The sequence below is a fragment of the Ochotona curzoniae genome, unplaced genomic scaffold, assembly GCF_017591425.1.
Source record: "Ochotona curzoniae isolate NIBS_2020 unplaced genomic scaffold, NIBS_Ocur_1.0 contig_2321, whole genome shotgun sequence".
In the NCBI taxonomy this organism is placed as follows: Eukaryota; Metazoa; Chordata; class Mammalia; order Lagomorpha; family Ochotonidae; genus Ochotona; species Ochotona curzoniae.
Genome location: NW_024465421.1, coordinates 24,391,731 through 24,413,088, shown reverse-complemented (window position 1 = coordinate 24,413,088; position 21,358 = coordinate 24,391,731). Strand labels below are relative to the sequence as shown.

The window sequence follows — 21,358 nt, the reverse complement described above, 5'->3', positions numbered from 1 at the left end:
GGGTGGTGTGCTCAGTGTGGAGTGACATGCCCTGCACACTGCCCCCTGAGGAAGACAGACAAGAAAGCTCTGTGCCTGGACAGGCCGGCAGAGTGTGTTGTCCGGGTGGTCCCAGGGTGGTGGGAAGGCACAGGTGGGGCCCATCACCTGGGGCTCATGGGGCCTCTGGCTGACGAGGGAGCTGCTAGGTGTCCTGCCCCAGACATGTCCATCCACAGCTCACCTGTGGGTGGCACGTGGCTCCGGAACTGGGGTGTCATCTGCTGCCTGCTAGGATTCCACCAAAGTGGAGGAACTGGGTCTAAACCAGACGCGTGGATGGAGGACTGGGCATCCCAGCTGGGTACACTGAGGGAGGATTGTGCATCCCAGCTGGGCGCATGGACAGGGACTGTGCATCTCAAGCAACCTCCCTCATGTCCCTGGGGCTCCCTGTTGGGCGCTCTTGGCCTGTCTGTGCCAGGGCAAGGCGATGTCCTTGGGGCAGGGTGCATAGTACAGTTGCTGGAATGCAGACGGCTGTCCAGCGAGGCAACATGTCTGACCATGTGCTGGTCTCACATCCGTGCCACCTGCTGATGGGTCCTACAACTTGTGCCACATTGACTAAGCAAAACTGGCTCCCGCACCCGCTCCTTACTCCTCACTACCTGGAGGGTTGGGGGTGTATCTCCATAGACAACCAACCCCAAAGCACACTGCTTCTGCACATTTGCCCCAAGTCACGCTGTGAAACCAATCTTCTAGTTTCCCTCAGTATACCCCAACAGGAAGCAAAGTGGGCGGTGGTAGCCTTCCAATCCTTTAATTTGCTTAGCATCGGGCTCCTTCCTAAAATTGAATGTTTTACATTTGTTCTCCATTTCGTACAATATGAAAGAGCCAGGCAGGGATGTCGCAGCCTCTGGTTTCCTGGCCAGGAGCCCTGTCCTGGCGTCCACCAGCTGGGTTGTGTGTGCTGTACTCCCTTCCTGTCGGGTGGCCGCCCCAGGGCCTGTCGCTGGGCACCGGCCGACAGTGCATGACCGGCCTCAGGACCCCAAGGACACGTCCGGCAGATCAAGGTGACAGGCGGCTGGCCGGCCGCCCGCCCCGCCCCTCCGCAGTGCGCCTGCGCTCTCCGGTCGCTCTTGCAGTGAGCCTGCGCTCTCCGCACCGCCCCTTCAGCAGTGCGCATGCGCTCTCCGCCCTGCACTTGCTCTCGCCGCCTAGATCCGTCCCTCCTCCAGCTCAATGCGCATGCTCATCCAGCCCTCGCCGCTCCGCCCACGCCTCACTGCGCCTGCGTTCTCCCCGCCCACGGCTCTGTCTCCTGCAAGTCCTCCGCTACAGGGCTCCGCGTCGGTCGTCTGCTGCGGGGCTCGGAGCTCGGCGTCAGTCCTCTGCTAGGGGCTCTCTGCTGCGGGGGTCGGCGTCAGTCCTCTCCTGCGGCGCTCGGCGTTATGGCCGCCCCTGTTCCCGATGTGGATGAGGACGAGTGTCTGCCCGAGTACCGTCACCTCTTCTCCCCGGACCTGCTCCGGTGAGTCCTTCGCGGGAAGGGCCCGGGACCGAGGCTGGGACGGCGAGCCCGGCCGGCAGGTGAAGCGTGCAGAGCGCCCCTGGAGTCCCGCCACTGTGCGGAGGAGGTCTTCCTTTAAGCGTCCGGGATTGGGATTGTTGGGTCCAGACGCGTTTCCCCGGAAAGCCCCCCAGTGCAGGCGGTCTCGCTGGCATACCGTGGGCTCCTCTCCGTAGGGCACTAGGTCCGGGGGTCAGACTCCTGGGCACATGCCAGCGGGGCTGAGAGTTCACAGTCAGCTGCCCATCCAGGAGTCAGAGTCCATGTGCACTTGCCCGTCCGGTGGTCAGGATCAACTGCAGTCTGCCCGTCCAGGAGTCAGAGTGCCGTCCAGGGCTGGGAGTCCACAGGCACCTGCTCGTCCCTCTATCAGCACAGAGCTTTTCTAAGACCTGCCTCCTTCTTGTCTCAGGGACCAGGTGGCCTTCATCACTGGCGGCGGCTCTGGGATCGGGTTCCGCATTGCGGAGATTTTCATGCGGTAAGGGGTTGGCAGCCCCTCCTGGCCCTGGGGTCTCCCCGTCTGCACTGGAGGTGATGGGTGGCAGAGCTGGTAGACCGCATCAGGTGGCAGGAGTCCAGGAGATGCATGAAGATCTGGGCAGATTGCGCTCTGGGATTGTGGCTTTGGGATGTCCCAGGCTGGAGATGAGTTCTGGGACCTGGCTGGGGTCTGTGCCTTGTCACTTCAGCTCTCGGAGCCCTGGGGTCAGTCTACCTCTGTTCCCGCAGCCCTCTTCCTGTATAGGAGCTTTTGGGGTACACCTGATCTTGGCAGGCTCGTCTTCCCAGCAGGTGACTTGTGCGTGGCCAGCACACTAGGGGTGATCCAGGACTGGGTGGGGCTGAGGTGACTGGAGTGGTGTTGCAGGTGGAGGTATGTCCCGTCCAGCAGGACAGTCAACAGGGGTTGCAACCAACCTAGGAGAGAATGGGGGACAAGAGACACGAAAAATGGACAGCAAGACAGGATGTCTGATCAAGCTGTCAGTTTACTGATTTTAATTGAGGGTTTTTATATTCTTCAGTAACTCAGGCTTAGGGAGGAAAGGAGAAACTGGGACACAAGTCATGGTTTCAAGACGGATTGTTCTTGAGCAGTCACCATATCAACAATAGTAACCAACATATCAACAGTAGCATAGGTAATCAGTAACAAGGTGTCAGCAGGTACAGCATAAATCACATTCTGAAGCAGTTGCTAGAAACAATGGAAGCTAAGCGTGTGATTAGTTTCATAACTTCTTTCCCAAGCTTCTAGCCAGCCAGGGGTTTTCCACTGGCCCATAGTTCTATATTCAAAATGGCTTCAGTGTAGCTACAGTACACAGCTCCTGACAGAGGTGGGAGGCGGGCAGGGACTGTCTGTTTTCTATCGGGGGTCTCCCATCCCACGGAAGAAATCACCCGACACTGGAGAGAGTCTCAGAGGCACTTTATTCAGATCTTCCGTTAAAAAACGTTGTGTCCGTTAATTCCGTTACGCTGAAGACCCTCCCCCGCCAAGCCCCCAGCTTATCTGTCAAGCCTGCCCAATCAGCTTAAAGATCACCAAGGTACACCAATCAGGGCAAAGTGTCAATCACATGGCAGGAAATTGTCAGTGCCCCCAACAGTTTTCCCCATGCCTGCTGGTGCATTTATGGTGCCAGAATGGCCCAGACCTGGTTCTCTGTGTTGCTCAGGTCTGCTTAGCCCCTAACTTAGCCCTCTGGGGGAGGCTGTGGCCTCTGCTCCTGCCATCCTGTGGCCTGTGTCCGTTTTGCAGGCATGGCTGCCACACGGTCATCGCCAGCAGGAGCCTGCCCAGAGTGTCGATGGTGAGAGAGCCTTGTCTGTGGCCCATCCCCAGGTGTTGGGGGGACCCTGATCCTGGGCTGGGGGACCCCAAGACCCAGGATCCTGCCCAGAGTGTCAGTGGTGAGAAGGCCTTGTCTGTGGGATGTTCCCAGGGGCTGGGGGGACCCTGAGACCCAACAGTTGGGGATACCAGGTGTGCTCATGTCTGAAGGGAGCTCGGTTCCTCTGAGTTACCCAGCTGGCCCAGTGGGCTGGGAAGAAGCTGGCCTCTGGTGCTCCTGCTGGTCTGGGCGGGCCTGGGAGCCAGGGCTTTGCAATGGGGGTCCTGGCCCCAGGGGCAGCTGGACCCAGGGTGCAGGTTTTCAAGAGTCCCCAGGACTGTCATCCACTTCTTCCTGTTCATTTCTAGGCTGCCAAGAAGCTGGCTGCAGCCACCGGCCAGCGATGCCTACCCCTGGCTATGGATGTCCGGGCTCCCCCAGCCATCATGGCTGCCGTGGACCGGGCCCTGCAGGAGTTTGGCAAAATCAACATTCTTGTCAACTGTGAGTCCGTGGAGTCAGGGGCCCCTGGAGGCTAGCAGTCCTGGCTGGGGTACCGGAAGTATGGGGACTGTGGTATGAGAGCTTCCTGGGCTTGCTGCAAACAGGCTCTGCCACAGAGATGCCTTGAGAATGCAGACTGCAGCTGGGGTTGCCTGGGTGTCATAGGGCATTGGTCAGTCTGTGTCCCCTGCTGGCTGCCCAGGCTCCACCTGCTGGTCTGCCTTGCAGGTGCGGCGGGGAACTTCCTGTGCCCTGCCAGCGTGCTGTCCTTCAATGCGTTCAGGACTGTAATGGACATCGACACTATGGGCACCTTCAACGTGTCTCGCGTGCTCTACGAGAAGTTCTTCCGGGTGCGTGTTCCCCTGGCTGGGCCCGCCTTCCTACCCTGCCCCCCCGTCTCATCACCTAACGCCTCATGCTTTTCAGGACCATGGGGGGGTGATCGTCAACATCACAGCCACCCTAGGTTTCCGGGGGCAGGCGCTGCAGGTGCATGCTGGCTCTGCGAAGGCGGCCGTGGGTACGGACGCACCTCGGGGCTACCCACCTGAGCCTCTCTGGAGGTCCAGCCGTGGCTGTGAGGCACCTGGCCCACTGTCCTCCACGATGCCCCCATAGTTACCTCTTTTTGCGCAGATGCCATGACCCGGCACCTGGCTGTGGAGTGGGGTCCCCAGCACATCCGTGTCAATAGCCTGGCCCCAGGCCCCATCCGTGGCACAGAGGGGATGCGGCGACTGAGTAAGCTCTGGGGCCCCAGGGCAGTGTGTCCTACCTGGCGGGGTGTCCCATGGGGGCCAGTTCAGGGAAGTGGCCGGCTGAGGTGCTGACATCCAGGGCACCCTAGGCCTGAGGCTGCTGCCACTTCCCAGGTGGCCCCATGGCCAGCAGGAGCCCACATGTCCTCAGCAGCCCGATGAGGAGGCTGGGCAACAAGACGGAGATTGCTCACAGCACACTCTTCCTGGCCAGCCCACTGTCGTCCTACGTGACTGGGGCCCTGCTGGTGGTGGATGGCGGTGCGTGGCTGACGTTCCCCAACCAGGTCACAGACCGCGTGAACTCTGCCTCTGCTGCTAAGCTGTAGGTAAGGCACCCACCCCTACTCCCCCTGTGCTTTGCAGTTGCTGTGGAAGTCATATGGGCGCTGGTTCTAATCCTGGCAGCTCCACTTCCCATCCAGCTCCCTGCTTGTGGCCTGGGAAAGCAGTCGAGGATGGCCCAAAGCCTTGGGACCCTACACCTGCGTGGGTGATCTGGAGGAAGATCTGAGCTCCTGGCTTCGGATCGGTGCAGCACTGGACGTTGTGGTCACTTGGGGAGTGAATCATCAGACAGAATATCTTCCTCTCTGTCTCTCCTCCTCTCTGTATATCTGACTTTGTAATAAGAATAAATAAATCTTTAAAAAAAAAAAACTCCTTTTGCTGTTTGTGTACACCCCAGGCCTGCTGGGCCAGGGAGTGGCCAGTCAGCTGGAGCATGGCCTGCAAAGGGCCTCAGCTGGGTCTTCAAGCACATGAGCGGGAAGCTAGGTAGACAGCAGAGAGCCTGGAGACTCAAGGACAGTGGGGAGACAGGGCCAGGCGCAGCAAGAGATACTGTCCAGAACAAGTCAGTCAACTACCTCAGCCATACGTTGGCAGTGAAAAACTGAGCAAACAGAGACTCTAAGGTGGACTGTATCAATCAGTGGACTCTTCAACGACCTCATCGTGCTTGGAGTGGTGAAATTGGCAGCAATTCATAACCGTTGAACTATTAAAACCAATTGAGCAAGACCCTCGGAGTATGCCCCACATCAGCGACCTGGGATGGCTGGGAGGTTAGGTGGGGCTTCTCCCTTTATCTCCCCTTCTACCCCAGATACATGAAGGAAACAATGTGGAAATAATAGTCTTACCCACTTTCCTGTAACCCTTAAACCTTTTTGCCCTAATTAACTATATAAAGAATGTTGAAAATAAAGAAAAAAAAAAAAGACGTCCGAAACAGAAACCACTTCTACCCTCCACGCTGCACGCGTCTTCACAGTGAGGGGGCTGGGCCCACACCTGGCCTGGTCGTGCGGGAGGACAGGAGCGTGGGGCATGGTGTGTATGAGGGGGCTGCAATATGGGAAGCAGGTGCTGGCAGCTTCAGAGTGAAATGCTAAAATAAGAAAGATCCTCGGGCTGAGTCAGGAGGAACAAAATGGTGCCTCACAGATGCATGTTCTGTTTTTACTCTGAGAAGAGAGTGCATTTTCCAAAATTTGAAGGTGAGGAAAAAACCCTTCGCACTGAATAAAATACCAGTAAACACAAGCAGGACCATGTGCTCCCACAGCTCCTGAAACACTTCTGGGTAAGTGGACGTGTTGGACACAAAGTGTTAATGCAGTTTCCGAGTGTTTGGCATGGGCTGGCATTCTGGTATAGGGGGTAAAGCCACCGCCTCCTGTGACACTGGTATCTCATATGGGCACTGGTTTGAGTCGCAGCTGCTCCACTTTCCATCCAGCTCCCTGCTGATGGAACTGGGAAAGCCGAGAATGGCCCAGTGCTTGGATCCCTGTACCCGTGTGGGAGACCTGGAAGAAGCTCCTGGCTTTAGTCTAACCCAACAGATCTTTTCTCTTGAGTTTTAAATGCATAAATATCTAGGGGAAAAGGTGCAGTTTTTCTCTGGCGAGCAGCTCAGCCTGAGTTTAATGAATACACTGGCTTGCTGCTCACCACTTCAACCCAAACAGCCCCCAGGGGCTGGCTCACAGGTGGCAGGAAGAAGACTGGGGTGAGCAGAGGCTGGAGCTTAAATATAATCCACCCTCCAGGCAGGTCATGGTGACCTGCACATTGCCCACAGGGCTCAGGAGTCACACCCACTAGGTGAGTTTCCACTTCATAGCCACCACCAAGAGGACTTCTCTAGGACGGTTTCCATTTTTTTTTTAAAGATTTATTTTATTTTATTTTGGAAAGATGGATATACAGAGAGGAGAGACAGAGGAAGATCTTCTGTCCGATGATTCACTCCCCAAGTGAGCACAACGGGCCGATACTATGCCGATCCGAAGCCAGGAGCCTCTTCTGGGTCTCCCACGTAGGTGCAGGGTCCCAAAGCTTTGGGCTGTTCTCCACTGCTTTCCCGGGCCACAGGCAGGGAGCTGGATGGGAAGTGGAGCTGCCGGGATTAGAACCGGCACCCATATGGGATCCCGGGCGTGCAAGGCGAGGACCTTAACCACTGCGCCACCGTGCCGGGCCCAGGACGGTTTCCATTTTGAGGAGACAACTGATGTAACCAGAGTGTCAGGCTCCAGCTGTCTGTGGATGTCCCCTAGGGCCGGCACCTCGGCCCGCCCTGTTCCCGACTCCCTGTCACTTCTCAACCCTGCAGCCCGAGGGACACTGAGGCACACTTGCACTGAGAGCCTGTTTGCATCTCCAGAATTTCCTACAGTCAGAACATGTATGCTGTATGCTTTTCTGGCTTCCTGGAAAGCACTCAGAGCTGGGCAGACAGGGAGGAAGCACCCGCCATGTCTCATGTCCCAAATGCCAGGAAAAATGGGCTGGGTTGGGTGGCAGCCAGGTCTCCCACACGCTGGCAGGTCTCAGTCCCTGAGATGATACCTATTTCCTCAAGGGTGCCCTGGAGCAGGGAGCTGAAACTGGGGAACGCCAGCTGTGCACCCCTGGAGTCTTCACCATTGCTTGCACAGGGCCCTCCACTTCCCTGAGCACTGGGCTGCCTCCTTAGGGCTGTGGGGAGTGCTGGCATTGGGCTGCTGTGGGGGGTTCTGGCACTGGGCTGCTGTGGGGAGTGTGCCTCAGGAGGCCCACTGTGGCAGGAGGAGCCTGACTGCTCAGGGTGCTTCTGGATATGGCCTGCTCCTGTGAGAGGAAGGGACAGCAGACCTAGAAGTGGCTTCCCCATTTCCAGGCAGCCTGGGCAGTGCTGAGCGCTCTGTGGGGTGAGGAGATGGTAGCATGGGCTCAATCACAGTGCCAGTCAGACATCAATGCCCCTGGGGAAAGGCAAGGCCACATCAACTCCCACTCAGTTTGTGTTTCTGTACAATGTGCATTTCAGGGGCCACTCTGTTGGCTCAGCTGGCTCCTCCTCCACTTCCAGGTACTGGCATCCCATATGGGTGCCAATTCGTGTCCCAGCTGCTCCACTTCCCATCCAGCTCCCTGCTTGTGGCCTGGGAAAGCAGTTGAGGATGGCCCAGAACCTTGGGATCTTGCACCGTGTGGGAGATCCCAGAGAGGCTACTGGGTTCTGGCTTTGGATTGGCTCAGCTCCAGGTTTTGCAGCTGCTTGGGGAATGAATCAATGGATGGAAGATCTTTCTGTCTCTCCTCCTCTCTGTATATCTTAAAACAAACAAACAAACAAACATTTTGGGCCCAGCATGATAGCATAGTGGTCAAAGTCCTTGCCTCGCACGCCTGGGATCTCATATGGGCACTGGTTCTAATCCCAGCAGCCCTGCTTCCCATCCAGCTCCCTGCCTGTGGCCTGGGAAAGCAGTCAAGGACAGCCGAAAGCATTGAGACCCTGCACCAGCATGGGAGACCTGGACGACACTCCTGGCTCCTGGCTTTGGATTGGCTCAGCTCCAGCCACTTGGGGAGTGAATAATTGGACGGAAGATCTTCTCTGTCTCTGTATATCTGCCTTTCCAATAAAAATGAATAAATCTTTAAAAAGTACATTTCACATAACAAACTTGTGATCAAACCAGCTTGTCTACCACACCCCTCTGCCCCCAGGAGAGGCACACTTGGGGTGTCTGAATATCTATACTCTCTGGGAATTGCTGACTCAGTAGCCAGGCTTCAGCTGGGGCCAGCCACCTTGACCTGCTCCCCTGACCCCCACTGTGGGCCATGTACTGTCTGTATTCCCTCCCTGGTCATGGGGACTAGCCCCCACAGCCCCCTGATCCCCACAACCTCCGACCTTTCACAGCCCCCACAGCCCCCAGAGCCCGCCAAGCACCCCATAGTTCCCGGACCTTCCACAGCCCCCACAGCTCCCCGACCTTCCACAGCCCCCACAGCCCGCCAAGCACCCCATAGTTCCCCGACCTTCCACAGCCCCCACAACCCGCCAAGCAACCCACAGCTCCCCCGACCTTCCAACAGCCCCTCGACCTTCCACAGCCCCCACAGCCCGCCAAGCACCCCACAGCTCCCCGACCTTCCACAGCCCCCCGACCTTCCACAGCCCCCACAGCCCGCCAAGCACCCCACAGCCCCCCGACCTTCCACAGCCCCCACAGCCAGCCAAGCACCCCACAGCTCCCCGACCTTCCACAGCTCCCCGACCTTCCACAGCCCCCACAATCCGCCAAGCACCCCACAGCTCCCCGACCTTCCACAGCCCCCACAATCCGCCAAGCAACCCACAGCTCCCCGACCTTCCACAGCCCCCCCGACCTTCCAACAGCCCCCCGACCTTCCACAGCCCCCCGACCTTCCACAGCCCCCGCAACCCCGACCTTCCAACAGCCCCCACAGCCCGCCAAACACCCCACAGCCCCCCGACCTTCCACAGCCCCCCGACCTTCCACAGCCCCCGAACCCCGCGCTCGCCTTCAGAGACGGCCGGGGGCCTGGCCGGCAGGCCCCGGCGTGCTGACGTCAGCCGGCGGGGGCGGGCCCGGGCGGCGTCCCCGCGCTCGCTCCGTCAGGCGCCCTGCGCGTCCTGCCCGGCTCGGCGTCCTCCCCGCCGCCGCCCCCGCTGCCAGGGGCCCGGGCCGAGGGCGGCCGAGGCGGCGGCGCGGAGATGGGCGAGCGCGGAGCCGGGCCCGAGTGCCGCCGCGGGGATGCCCGCGCCCGCCGCCGCGCCCTGAGCGCCTTTGTCTTCCGCCCGCCGCACCACTAGCCGCGCGGGCCCGCGCCGTGGCCGGGGGCGCGCCCCGCAACATGGAGCCGGGCCGGCCCGCCCCGGAGCCCCCGGCCGCTCCGGAGGGCGAGGAGCCGGGGCTGGAGGACGCGCACGGCGCCGCCGGGGCCGCCCCGGAGCCCGAGCTGCCTTCCTCCTGGGCCTGCGGCGTGCCGGGCGCGGCCGGCCTCTTCCCCGACGAGCTGGGCCCGGGGCCCCCGGAGCCCGTGGGGTGCCCGGAGGACGGCCCCCGTCTGCGAGCCGTGTTTGACGCGCTGGACGGGGACGGGGACGGCTTCGTCCGCATGGAGGACTTCGTGCAGTTCGCCACCGCCTACGGGGCCGAGCAGGTGAGCAGGACGGCACGGGCTGCCCGGCTTTCTGGGTGGGTTTCCCTGAGCATCCCAGGCGGGTCCTGCTCCGGCGTGGAGTCCTCCGGGCTCGGCCCGCTGCGCCTTCTTCCCGACAGAGCCCGCCGCGGTTGGGGTCTGTGCTGCGGGGGCGGGCTGCCCAGGGCAGGTGCTGTCCCAGGCTGCTGCTCCAGGTCTCCCCAGGAGGTCAGGGAACTGTGTCCGCTGTTGACTTGGCAATGGACCTTCTCAGGTGTGGATCTGCAGCTTCCACTGAGGTTCCTTTTATTTTACTTAAAGCCAGAGTTAGGGAAAGATCTGTGCATATGATTCACTCCCCAAGTGGGCCAACAGGCAGAGCTGAGCTGATCTGGAGCCAGGAGCCAGGAGCTTGTTCTCCCACATGGGTCCAGGGTCCCAAGGCTTTGGGTCGTCCTCCCCTGCTTTCCCAGGCCACAAGCAGGCAGCTGGACCGGAAATGGAACAACCAGGACCTGAGCCCACTCAGTGGGATGTAGGCACCATGGGCGGAGGATGGGCTTGCTGCAACACTGCACCAACCCCTCGTGTTGTGTTCTGTCACAGACTTGAACAGGTGTTGAGGTGTGTGTGCTTGTTGATACCATGAGGTGGACTCGCTGCTGTGCTTGTGGCTGGCATAGGACCAGGATGTCCGGCGCCCTAGGTCCCAGGTTGGAAGTGGGACTAGTCCGTGTGTGGGATGCTGGTGCTGCAGGTGGTAGTGGCACGTGTTAGTCACAGCACTGGCCCCCTTCTCACTTGAGGGAATGGGGGGCGGTTCACTTGAGTTGGCTCCTGCTGAGTGCCCTCAGAGTGCCTGTGGAGGAGCAGGTGGACTTGAGCTCAGTGGGACGTGGCCTGGCCTCCTGTGGTGGTGGAGTGGAACTCTTGGTTGCTTATGCTGCTTTACTGTGTCAGAGCAGATAATTTCCTGGCACTGAAAGGGTGAATGTTGGGTCTGCGTAAGCTTTGGTGGTCATTATTTTATGATTCAGACTTGCTTTTTTCCATGCTCGTGTCAGAGTATGTAGTAGAGCAAGGAAAAGATGTGTTCTAACAGTTTAGGACAAATTAAACGTTCTATCTCAAAATGAATATCTTCCTGAGGAGACAGGCTGGCAGGTGTGCCCTGGAGGCCGTTGCGGGGTGCCTCTCTGAACTCTTGCTCCCTCCAGGCTTCTCCTCAAGTTGTTTCCTGGTGTAGCAGGGGGTGTCTGTAAGAATCGGCACTTTGTGAAGAAGTAGCCTGGTGCTCAGCCCCCTGGGGCCTCTCAGCTGGGATGGACGCCGTGTGAGCCCCATGACAGTCACGCTGGCTGGTGCTAGCAGCTGTGTCGTCAGAAGGAAGATGTGATGAAGGCGGTGTTCTGGTGATGAAGCTGGGCTGTCTGAATTGTTAATAGGAACAGCTCCCTTCACCCCACACTAGCATCTGTTCCTTGCTTTCGGCCAGTGTCCTGGTGTGTCCATCGGCTGACAGGTGAGTTGAGGTGTTGTGTAACACAGTGTCATGCCAGGAGGAATTGCTGGTGAGGGGAGGGAGACTGCGGCGAAGGCTTTTGGTTGTATCTTTTTGACATAGCATGAGGAGTGAAGCTGCGCCGGGCCGTCTCTGCGGTCATGGCTAACGTGACCCCTCATACCAGTGGGCCTGCTGCTTGGGGAGGCACTATAGTCCTGAAGCCAAGACTGTCATTTGTTTCACCTTTAAAAAACTTTTTTTTTTTTTTTTTAAGATTTGTTTACTTTTCTTGGAAAGGCAGGTATACAGAGAGAAGAAGAAACAGAGAGAAATATCCTCTGTTCACTGGTATACTCCCCAAGTGGCTGCAGTGGCTGGAACTGAGCCGATCCGTAGCTGGGAGCCAGGAGTCTCTTTGAGGTCTCCCATGTGGGTGCAGGAGCCCAAGGATTGAGTCATCCTGTACTGATTTCCCTGACTGTAAGCCGGGAGCTGGAATGAACTGGTGTTTATATGGGATGCTAGCACAACTGGTGGAAACAAGATTTTTTTTATCATCTGGTTCAGGGTGAATCTTTTTGCCAATAATCTTGAATGGGCTGTGTCACTCGCACTGCACCTTGAGGGGCTGGGATCTGTCCCATGTCTGGGAGGGCTGAGTCAGATCACCTGGCCAAGGTGAGGGCTGTCATTTATCTACTGTAAGTAGATACAATATTTTAGACCATCTTGCTTTTTTTGAAAGGCACTTGCTTTTTTTGAAAGGCAAAGTGACAGAGATAGAGATCTTCCATATGCTGGTTCACTCCCCAAATACCTAAAAGGTTGGGTCAGGGCAAAGCCTAGAGCCTGAAACCCTTTTTGAGGCTCCCTGAATCTGGATTGTAACCCACTGCTTGTCCAGCAGGCGGGCCAAGAGGTGGGGTAGCAGCATGGGGGTCACCCTGGGTAGCTGAGAGGTGGGGTAGCAGCATGGGGGTCACCCTGGGTAGCTGAGAGGTGGGGCAGCAGCGTGGGGGTCACCCTGGGTAGCTGAGAGGTGAGGCAGCAGCGTGGGGGTCACCCTGGGTAGCTGAGAGGTGGGGCAGCAGCGTGGGGGTCACCCTGGGTAGCTGAGAGGTGGGGCAGCAGCGTGGGGGTCACTCTGCATGGCCTGGCCCTCATGCAGCATGCGGCTGTCCTAAAGGTGCTGCAGCCCCCAGCGCCACCACATTTGCTTTGCTCTGTATGAGTGTTCTGTGCCTCCTCCCATATTCACACACTGTTTTGAAGACACCATTGATGGCAAGTGGCAGTGGTCACACCAGTGATGATGTGATGGGTTCTCGTCTGCATTTTGTGGCCAGTGGTTACACCATTGATTACAGGATGGATTCTCCTCTGTATTCTGCTGCCTCAGCTGCTTTTACCCATGAGGAACCCGGAATGAATTCAGACTATAGAATTTTAACTTAAGGCATGTCTTTTCATTGATATGTATGTTTTGTTTTTTTTTTTAAAGATTTATTTTTATTATTTTTTCATTGGAAAGGCGGATATACAGAGAGGAGAGACAGAGAGGAAGATCTTCCGTCCGATGATTCACTCCCCAAGTGAGCACAACGGGCCGATACTATGCCGATCCGAAGCCAGGAGCCTCTTCCGGGTCTCCCACGCGGGTGCAGGTTCCCAAAGCTTTGGGCTGTCCTCGACTGCTTTCCCAGGCCACAGGCAGGGAGCTGGAAGGGAAGCGGGGCTGCCGGGATTAGAACCGGCGCCCATATGGGATCCCGGGCGTGCAAGGCGAGGACCTTTAACCACTTGCGCCACCGCGCCGGGCCCAGATATGTATGTTTTTTTAAATTTTTTTTTAAAGATTTCTTTTTATTATTTTTTTTTGTTGGAAAGGCGGATATACAGAGAGGAGAGACAGAGAGGAAGATCATCCATCCTATGGTTCACTTCCCACGCAGCTGCAATGGCCAGTGCTATGCCGATCCAAAGCCAGGATCCAGGAACTTCCTCCAGGTCTTCCACGCGGGTGCAGGGTCCCAAAGCTTTGGGCTGTCCTTGACTGCTTTCCCAGGCCACAAGCAGGGAGCTGGATGGGAAGTGGGGTTGCTGGGATTAGAACCAGCGCCCATATGGGATACCGGTGTGTTCAAGGCGAGGACTTTAGCTACTAGGCCACGATGCCGGGCCCCAGCCCTGCTTTTTGAGAATGTATCTTCGGCCCCAGAAAAAGTTCCTGTTATGTCCCTGAAACCGAGTGAGTGGCCATCTCTGCTGCCCACCTCACTTGCCCTTCTGTTTGCTGAATGGGGTGCTGCAGCTCCTGGCTTCTGGTCTGCCATCTCTGGAAGCAGTGCTGCTTGCATTTTGTGATGTAAGGCCTGTTTTCCATCCAGAACACGCTCGCTCTATTCAAGGAAGCCATGCAGTTGGGGAGGCCTGGGACTGCTTGTGCCAGCAGTATGTGACGAGATCCTGGATCCTGTGCTTTCTCAAGATGCTTCCATGATGCTCCCTAGGTCCTGCAAGGAGAGTCAGTGTGGTTGGTGGTTGTGGAACTGGAAAATTAAAAATAATAAAAATAAATCTTTAAAAAAAAAAAAAGAAAAAAGAAAAAAAGGGCCCGGCGCGGTGGCGCAAGTGGTTAAGGTCCTCGCCTTGCACGCCCGGAATCCCATATGGGCACTGGTTCTAATCCCGGCAGCCCCGCTTCCCTTCCAGCTCCCTGCCTGTGGCCCGGGAAGGCAGTCGAGGACGGCCCAAAGCTTTGGGACCCTGCACCCACGTGGGAGACCCGGAAGAGGCTCCTGGCTTCGGATCGGCATAGTATCGGCCGTTGCACTCACTTGGGGAGTGAATCATCGGACGGAAGATCTTCCTCTCTGTCTCTCCTCTCTGTATATCCGCCTTTCCAATAAAAAATAATAATAATAAATCTTTAAAAAAAAAAAAAAGGAACTGGAAAATTAACCTACCTAGTTTCCCCAGGGAGATGCTTTTCTTCTGAAGCCAAGTTGTGAAGCAGAGGTGGGCGAAGTGGGCCTTGCATGGAAGCTGTTGTGAAGAGGGGATGTGGGAGAGGTGAGGGGATGAGGGGAAAGGGGGCTGTGGGGAGGGAGATGAGGGACAGGGCAGTGTGTGGCTCTCAGTAACCAGAGGCAGGATGAGCCCTCCCCTCCCTGTGTGTGCCTCAGAAGGCCCTCTCCTCTGCCTTGCTTATCTGCATTTGCTCTGCAGGCTGCCCAGGTGGTCCCTGCACTTGAAGCTCTGCTCACCTGGCCCTGCACTGTGGAGGTGTTCCTGTGTCAGGGGGCGAACCACTGGTGTGGAGCCACCAGTTCAGAGCCAGTTTATTCTCCCCACTGAGTGTGCCTATCCTGTGTCTGGGTGACCAGCAGAGGGCAGCAGTTGGCCTGGCCTGTGAGAGGGACACTGTCAAGCCTGTCACAGCTCCCGCGGGTGTGAGAGAAAGATGGGCTTCTGTGTCCCATTCCCTCCTGTGAGTGTCTGCTGCTGTGAGAGCTGTGTGTGCGCCTGTAGCATCCTCTCCCCCAGGAGCCCAAGGACCTGGGGACCTCGCCTCCTTCCCGCTCAGATGGGCAAATGGTGTGGTTGCTGTTTTGGTAGGCCTAACCAGCTGTGTTTTTCTCTCTCTCTCTGGCTATGTGTTACTATTTTTTTTTTTAAATTTTACGTATTTATATAAAGTGAGCAAATTTCGAAATGCATTTTAACTTCCTGAAGCATCTTCATTTGCTTAAAGGGACCCCTTGCTTTGCTTCCAGTGTCCTGCCGTGTGATCTTAGCTAGTTAGCAGTGCTCCTGGCTCACAGAGATGTTCAAAAGACACGTCCATGCTTTTACCTGAAGGAAGAGTGCTGGCCATTCAGCGTCAGCACCCTCGGGTCCCGCTGGGGCTGGGGAGCCATCTCCTGGAGCCTGGGGGTGTATGGGCAGGGCCAGGTCGCCTCAGCATCAGCCTTCCTTTGTAGAATGTGGGCAAGTTAACTTGGCTTCCTTTTTCGTCACTGTTCCTTATTGCTGGAGTCCAGCTCCAGCCAAATTCGGAGCTCAGGAAGGTTACGTGGAGTTAGGGTTGTGTGGCGATAAAGAAAGACACAGACACTGACACTTGGTGCGTTCTCACACCAGCTCAAGGAAAAGCTGTCCTAGGCCTGGCGACGCGGCCTAGCGGCTAAAGTCCTCGCCTTGAATGTGCCGGGATCCCATATGGGTGCCGGTTCTAATCCCGGCAGCTCCACTTCCCATCCAGCTTCCTGCTTGTGGCCTGGGAAAGCAGTTGAGGACAGCCAAAGGCCTTGGGACTCTGCACCCGTGTGGGAGACCTGGAGGAAGTTTCTGGATCCTGGCTTCGGATCAGCATAGCATCGGCCGTTGTGCTCACTTGGGGAGTGAATCATCGGATGGAAGATCTTTTCTCACTGTCTCTTCTCTCTGTATATCTGACTTTCCAATAAAAGTGAATAAATAAATCTTAAAAAAAAAAGCTGTCCTTTTTATTTTCTCAGACACCTCACAAGCTTCTACACAAACATCTAATTATTTTATTTTTACTTCAAGACTAAGGGGGCATGCACAGACATTTGGTCACTCCGTCTGCACTTCCAGGCTAAGCAGGTGCCCCTAAAGAGAATTTTGCAAAATACTGTATTCATATTCTTCAAAGCAAGCCATTATTTATTCTTAAACAGTAGTCATGGAACAATAGCCAGGAATCCAAGGCCAACGCACATGCGATTTCCTGCTAGTCAGTAATACATTCCTACCACATTTGTATTTCTACAGTTTACCCATCATTTAGTGGGAAAATAGGTTACAAGGAAAAAAACCCTAAAATCTAAAACAGAAATTTCAAATATAAAATTCCTCTACAACTATAGACTCTACAACCCTTTAAACAGTGACAGTAATCAAAAACATTTTTCTTTAATAAAAGCATCCTTAATTTCTCTAGCTAAAATTATAAAAGTGGCTAAAACAATTACATTTTCTATGCTCCAAAAAAATTGCAAAGGCAGGCTAGCCTTTGAGATAACAATAACTACATTTATTGCCATAGCAGTTTCAGTTCACACTCCCATCACTTGCATTAATATTTAGGATATTTTCAAGCCTCCTCCCAGAAGGAGTGCTGCAGATTGGAGTGTGGGCCAGATTCTGAGGCAATGGTTAAGTACCCAATAAGGTGTCCAGAAATGACACTGGCTTAATTGTGCTCCTGTGTGTCAATTGTCAAAGGCCCACTCACCAAGACATTATCAGCGACATTAACTCCCAAGCTCACATCAGTTACAGAAGCCACCTCACAGGGGCAAACGACAATGCCTCAATGGATTACAGAATTCCTAGTGGGGTGGTTGAGTGTCCATGCAGAAAGGGGTGAGACTGTGTCAAGGTGGTCAGAGAGAAATCTGCCGGGCCTTGACAAACAGCTGGAAGCTCCCCTGGGCCCTGCCAAGCAGGGGGGCTCTTGTCTTCTCACCTTGGTGTCGTCCACACTCACTGCACGGACCCCAGCACCTTCTGATGCCTCAGTTCCTAATAACTGATGTTCTAGTAACTACAGTCTCCTCAGTCACTCGACACGTGGAGTCTCATCTCAAGGCCCTTGCAGACAGGTGATGAGGAAGAATCTAAGATACTTCCTACCAGTAATGAAGTGCTCCCCACACGGTGGGGGGCTGCAGGGCGTGGACTACTCTCCACACGATGGGGGTCTATGAGGGCTGCAAGGAGTACTTTAAGTTGAACACAGGCTACTCGAACCTGGCTGCAGGGCATGGATCACTCCACTGCACTGCCTGCCCTACTAGGAGCCCCTGTCCTGTCTGCAGTTAACACTGCCCTGCCATACGCAGACCTTCTGTCACGTCATAACAGAATTGGGCAGTGACTGATCCTTGGTTATACTGTGTACTTCTGACTCTATTGCAGAGGGGAGAACTGTGAGCATTTCCACGTTAGAAGGGGTGCAGACCGTTCCCCCGGAGTGTCTGGGGGAGCTGGGGAATGGGTGTCAGGGTTCAGCATGCAGATGAGGTCTTTGGCTCCTTTCTCCAGTGCTGTTCTGCCTTCTGTGTTTGCCAGGGCCTTGCTCCCTAGCATGCTGTTCAGTCGCGGCTGAGTTGAGCAGAACCTGTCTGGTCTGAGGGGTCCTGCCAAGGCTGGGTATGAGTGCACACTCAGGTGAGTGCAGACAGGAGGCCCGGGTGTGAGTGCACAATCAGGTGAGTGCAGACAGGAGCCAGAGCTGGTGCCAGGCTGCACGACAGGGGAAAGGGTGGCCGCGGCGGCTGCATCGGACTGCCCTGGCTCCCATCTGCTTCTTGGCTAGCTGCTGGGTCAGGTGTTGGTGTGCGTCCTGGCATTGGAAGCTGAGATGCCAGGCAGCCATGAATGGTGCTGTGTTCTGGGCATTGGTCCCCAGGACAGGGCACACACTTCAGCTCTCTGTCCCTCCTCTGCCTGCTCATTCTCACCCACGCCCCCCACTGTTTTTCACACTTGTTTAGTTCCAGCACAGAGTGGGTTGGTTGACTTTGCTGAGATCAAAGAACACAGCTGAGTCCTGTCCACCTGTGAGTGCTGCTGGCGGGCAAGAGTTTGTCCCTGGGCACCTGGGTTGCTCAGCTGTCAAGAAGTCACTGCATACTTCACAGTGATTGGGTGTTTTAAAAACTAGCAAGTCATTATGCATTTCTGTTTGAGAGGGAGAGGGAGTGTGCACGCGTGTGCACACACACACACTCACACACTCTCAACAGCGTTGAAGTCCTGCCTCTCTTCAGTTATAGGAGGAGAGAGGGAAGCTTCCATCTTCCAACTTCTGGTTCACTCCACATAAGCCTGAAGCAGCTGGGCTAGTCCAGGCTGCAGCCAGGTGCTTGAGCCTTCATCTGGCTCTTGCACACAGCAGCAGGAAGCAAACCCTCGAGCCATGACTGACAGCTGCTACGCGTGTGTAACCATGAAGGGGACCAGCACCTGGGTATGGGCTACAGCTGTGGTGAATGCTAAATCGAATGCTTACTCTGCATGCAGCTTACTGTTTTTTTTTTTTTTTTTTAAGATTTATTTATTTATTGAAAAGTCAGATATACAGAGAGGAAGATTTCTGTCCAAAGATTCACTCCACAAGTGAGTGCAACGGTTGATGCTATGCTGATCCGAAGCCAGGATCCAGGAACCTCTTCCAGGTCTCCCACGTGGGTGCAGGGTCCCAAGGCTTTGGGCCGTCCTCGATTGCTTTCCCAGGCCACAAGCAGGGAGCTGGATGGGAAGTGGAGCTGCTGGGATTAGAACCGGCACCCATATGGGATCCCGGTGAGTTCAAGGCAAGGACTTTAGCCGCTAGGCCACGCCGCCGGGTCCTGTTTTTTTTTTTTTTTTTTAAATATGTATTTATTTTTATTTGAGAGGGAGAAAGAGAGAGGTCTCCCATTCATTGGTTCATTTCCCCACATGATTGCAGCAGGCAGAGCTGGGCTGGAGTCAGAATCTCTCATGTGGGTGCAGGAGCCCAAGTGCTGCAGCCATGTCCTACTGCTTTCCCAGCACGTTAGAAGTGAGCTGGCTAGAATTACAGCTAGAAATATATTAAGGCAAACATAAAGTATCTTAAAAAGCTAAGCAGTAGTTCTTTGTGGTAACAGTAAAGAAAAACTTAATTATTTTGGTGAAAAATGATAGTAACAGCAAGATGCAGAAGTGAGGTGATGGCTCTCTTTGAAGACTGCTTTGCTTTGAAGCCATATTGCAGTGTTTTCAATGTGATTTTCTGGGGTCGTTTTCCTTGTTTTATTGGAAAGAGCAAGAGACAGAAATCTTGCCACTGTGGATGTGCTCCTCAAATGGCCCTGTCCACCAGGACTGAGCCAGGCTGAAGCCAGGAGGCACAAGGCAGGACCTGAGTCTCCCTTGGGAGTACTGGGGACCCAGCTGCTTGTGCCCCCACCTCCTGGAATGCGTGTTGGCAGGGGAGTGCCAGGGGTTGCAGCAGGCACTGCTCCAGGCACTCACCAGCTCACGAGGTTTCTGGCAGGTTGTCTGGGGTTCTAGTCGGCTTGGTCACAGCACATGTTTTGGCTTCTCAGCTTCCACAGGGCTTGCTAGTGGAGCAGCCCTGCTGGGGGCCGACTCGTGTGCTGGTCTGGTTGCAGAGCAGATTTCTCTGGAACCTCCTGTGCCCTTGTTTGGGTAGGGGCCAGGTGCTGTCTCTTGGCCCAGTTTCCTGGTGGTACAGGTTTGGCAGGAAAGGGCTGGTTGTCTTAACAGCATGTAGTGTTTTGTTTTTTTTTTTTCCCTGAAGCCTCTCTTAGAGTACTTTGGTTTCCAAAGCTGGAACTTCCCAGATGGTCAGCAGCCTCGAAGTGGATCTGTCTTGGGGGACGGGTGGTGCAGAGGGGTTAACAGAGGACATTCACATTGCGTGTCAGAGTCAGGGCTCCGTGGGTGGCTCCACTTCCCGTTACAACTTGTAGCCAGTGTGGGCCCGGCACCGTGGCCTAGTGGCTAAAGTCCTCGCCTTGAACTCACCGGGATCCCATATGGGTGCCGGTTCTAATCCCGGCAGCCCCGCTTCCCATCCAGCTCCCTGCTTGTGGCCTGGGAAAGCAGTCGAGGACGGCCCAAAGCCTTGGGATCCTGCACCCACGTGGGAGACCCGGAAGAGGTTCCTAGATCCTGGCTTTGGATCGGCACAGTACCGGCCATTGCAGCTCACGTGGGGAGTGAATCTTCGACGGAAGATCTTCCTCTCTGTCTCCTCTCCTCCTCTCTGTATATCTGACCTTGTAATAAAAATGAATAAATCTTTAAACAAAAAAAGAAACCAACTTGTAGCCAGTGGGCACCCTGGAACACCGTGGGTCCAGCCTCACTGTGGGTTTTTGAAGAGTGAGCCAGATGGAAGATCTCCATTTGTACCTTTCAAATACATGAGAATAGGGGCCAGTACCATGGCGTAGCCGGCACAGCCGACATCCCATCTGAATGCCGGTTCCTGTCCTGGTGGCTCCGGCTCAGAAACAGGGCCTACAATGGCCTGGGAGAGCAGCAAACGACAACCAGGACCTTGGCCCTCTGTAACCGCAGGGGAGGCCTGCAAGGAACGCCCAGCTTTACAGGGGCCAGTGACAGCTGTGCAGCTGTGTGGAGAGCGAGCCAGCTGATGGAAATTTTCTGTTTCTCTGTGTCTCTCCTTTGTCTCTCTGTAACTCCCTTTTGAATAAAATAAATCTGAAATAAATAAATTCTTTTAAAAATTTTGTTATGCCCTTTGAATATGCTTTGGTTGTTCTGACATGGCAACAGAAACGTGGTTCATGCGTGAGCAGCTTAGTATGCTGTGATCTGAGCACCTTCAGGAACCTCGGAGGGCTGTCAGTGTGGACAGTGTGGACTGGTGCCTAGTAGGGCTCTTGGGGGACAACGGCTTCTGTGGCGCCAGCTCAGATTTGCTTTATGGTCATAAAGCCAGCCAAAGGCCTTGGCGCTCCCTTGTGGAGAGAGAAGAGAAGCTTGCACTGCAGGGTCCTTCCTAGGCAGGGGGAGGACCCGCAGCCTAATGCTTTGGGTGAGCGTCTCTTAGCATGTCTTCTTGGCTTCCGGTGTTGCCGTGGTGGAATTGGCTGTGTGAGGCCCGGTGCAGCTGTGAAAGCACTGTGGGAGGTGATGCTGTAAGCAGCCCCTTGGCATCACAGGTCTGGCTTTGCCTTCCTCTTAC

The 21,358-nt window shown here is 55.5% G+C and overlaps 2 protein-coding genes across 10 annotated transcripts in view; both read left to right on the top strand.

The window, feature by feature from the left end:
* Positions 1 to 69: 69 nt before the first annotated feature.
* Positions 70 to 20,263, top strand: DECR2 (2,4-dienoyl-CoA reductase 2). 4 transcript variants are annotated; one of them, XM_040973644.1, is made up of 9 exons: positions 70 to 1,522; positions 1,974 to 2,042; positions 3,330 to 3,381; positions 3,771 to 3,906; positions 4,135 to 4,259; positions 4,336 to 4,429; positions 4,546 to 4,650; positions 4,782 to 4,996; positions 20,224 to 20,263. In XM_040973644.1, exons 1-8 carry the CDS (start codon positions 1,176 to 1,178, stop codon positions 4,994 to 4,996), a joined length of 1,143 nt encoding a protein of 380 aa, XP_040829578.1. In that variant the 5' UTR covers positions 70 to 1,175; the 3' UTR covers positions 20,224 to 20,263. The 4 variants fall into 4 exon arrangements, with proteins under 4 accessions (XP_040829578.1, XP_040829580.1, XP_040829579.1 ...); XM_040973646.1 differs by lacking the exon at positions 20,224 to 20,263 and adding an exon at positions 15,887 to 15,918; XM_040973645.1 differs by lacking the exon at positions 20,224 to 20,263 and adding an exon at positions 5,093 to 5,126.
* RAB11FIP3 (RAB11 family interacting protein 3) overlaps positions 9,936 to 21,358 on the top strand; it is a 39,898-nt gene continuing 28,475 nt past the window's right edge. For 4 of the 6 annotated variants that reach the window (XR_005883209.1, XM_040973640.1, XM_040973639.1 and 1 more), the window contains exon 1: positions 9,995 to 10,139. Coding sequence is in view for 5 of the 6 variants with exons in the window: in XM_040973640.1 (XP_040829574.1) it covers positions 10,095 to 10,139 (45 nt within the window). In the remaining variant the exon portion in view is untranslated. Of the gene's footprint in view, positions 10,140 to 21,358 lie in introns of all 6 variants that reach the window. The other 2 variants (XM_040973641.1, XM_040973643.1) reach the window with 2 other exon arrangements.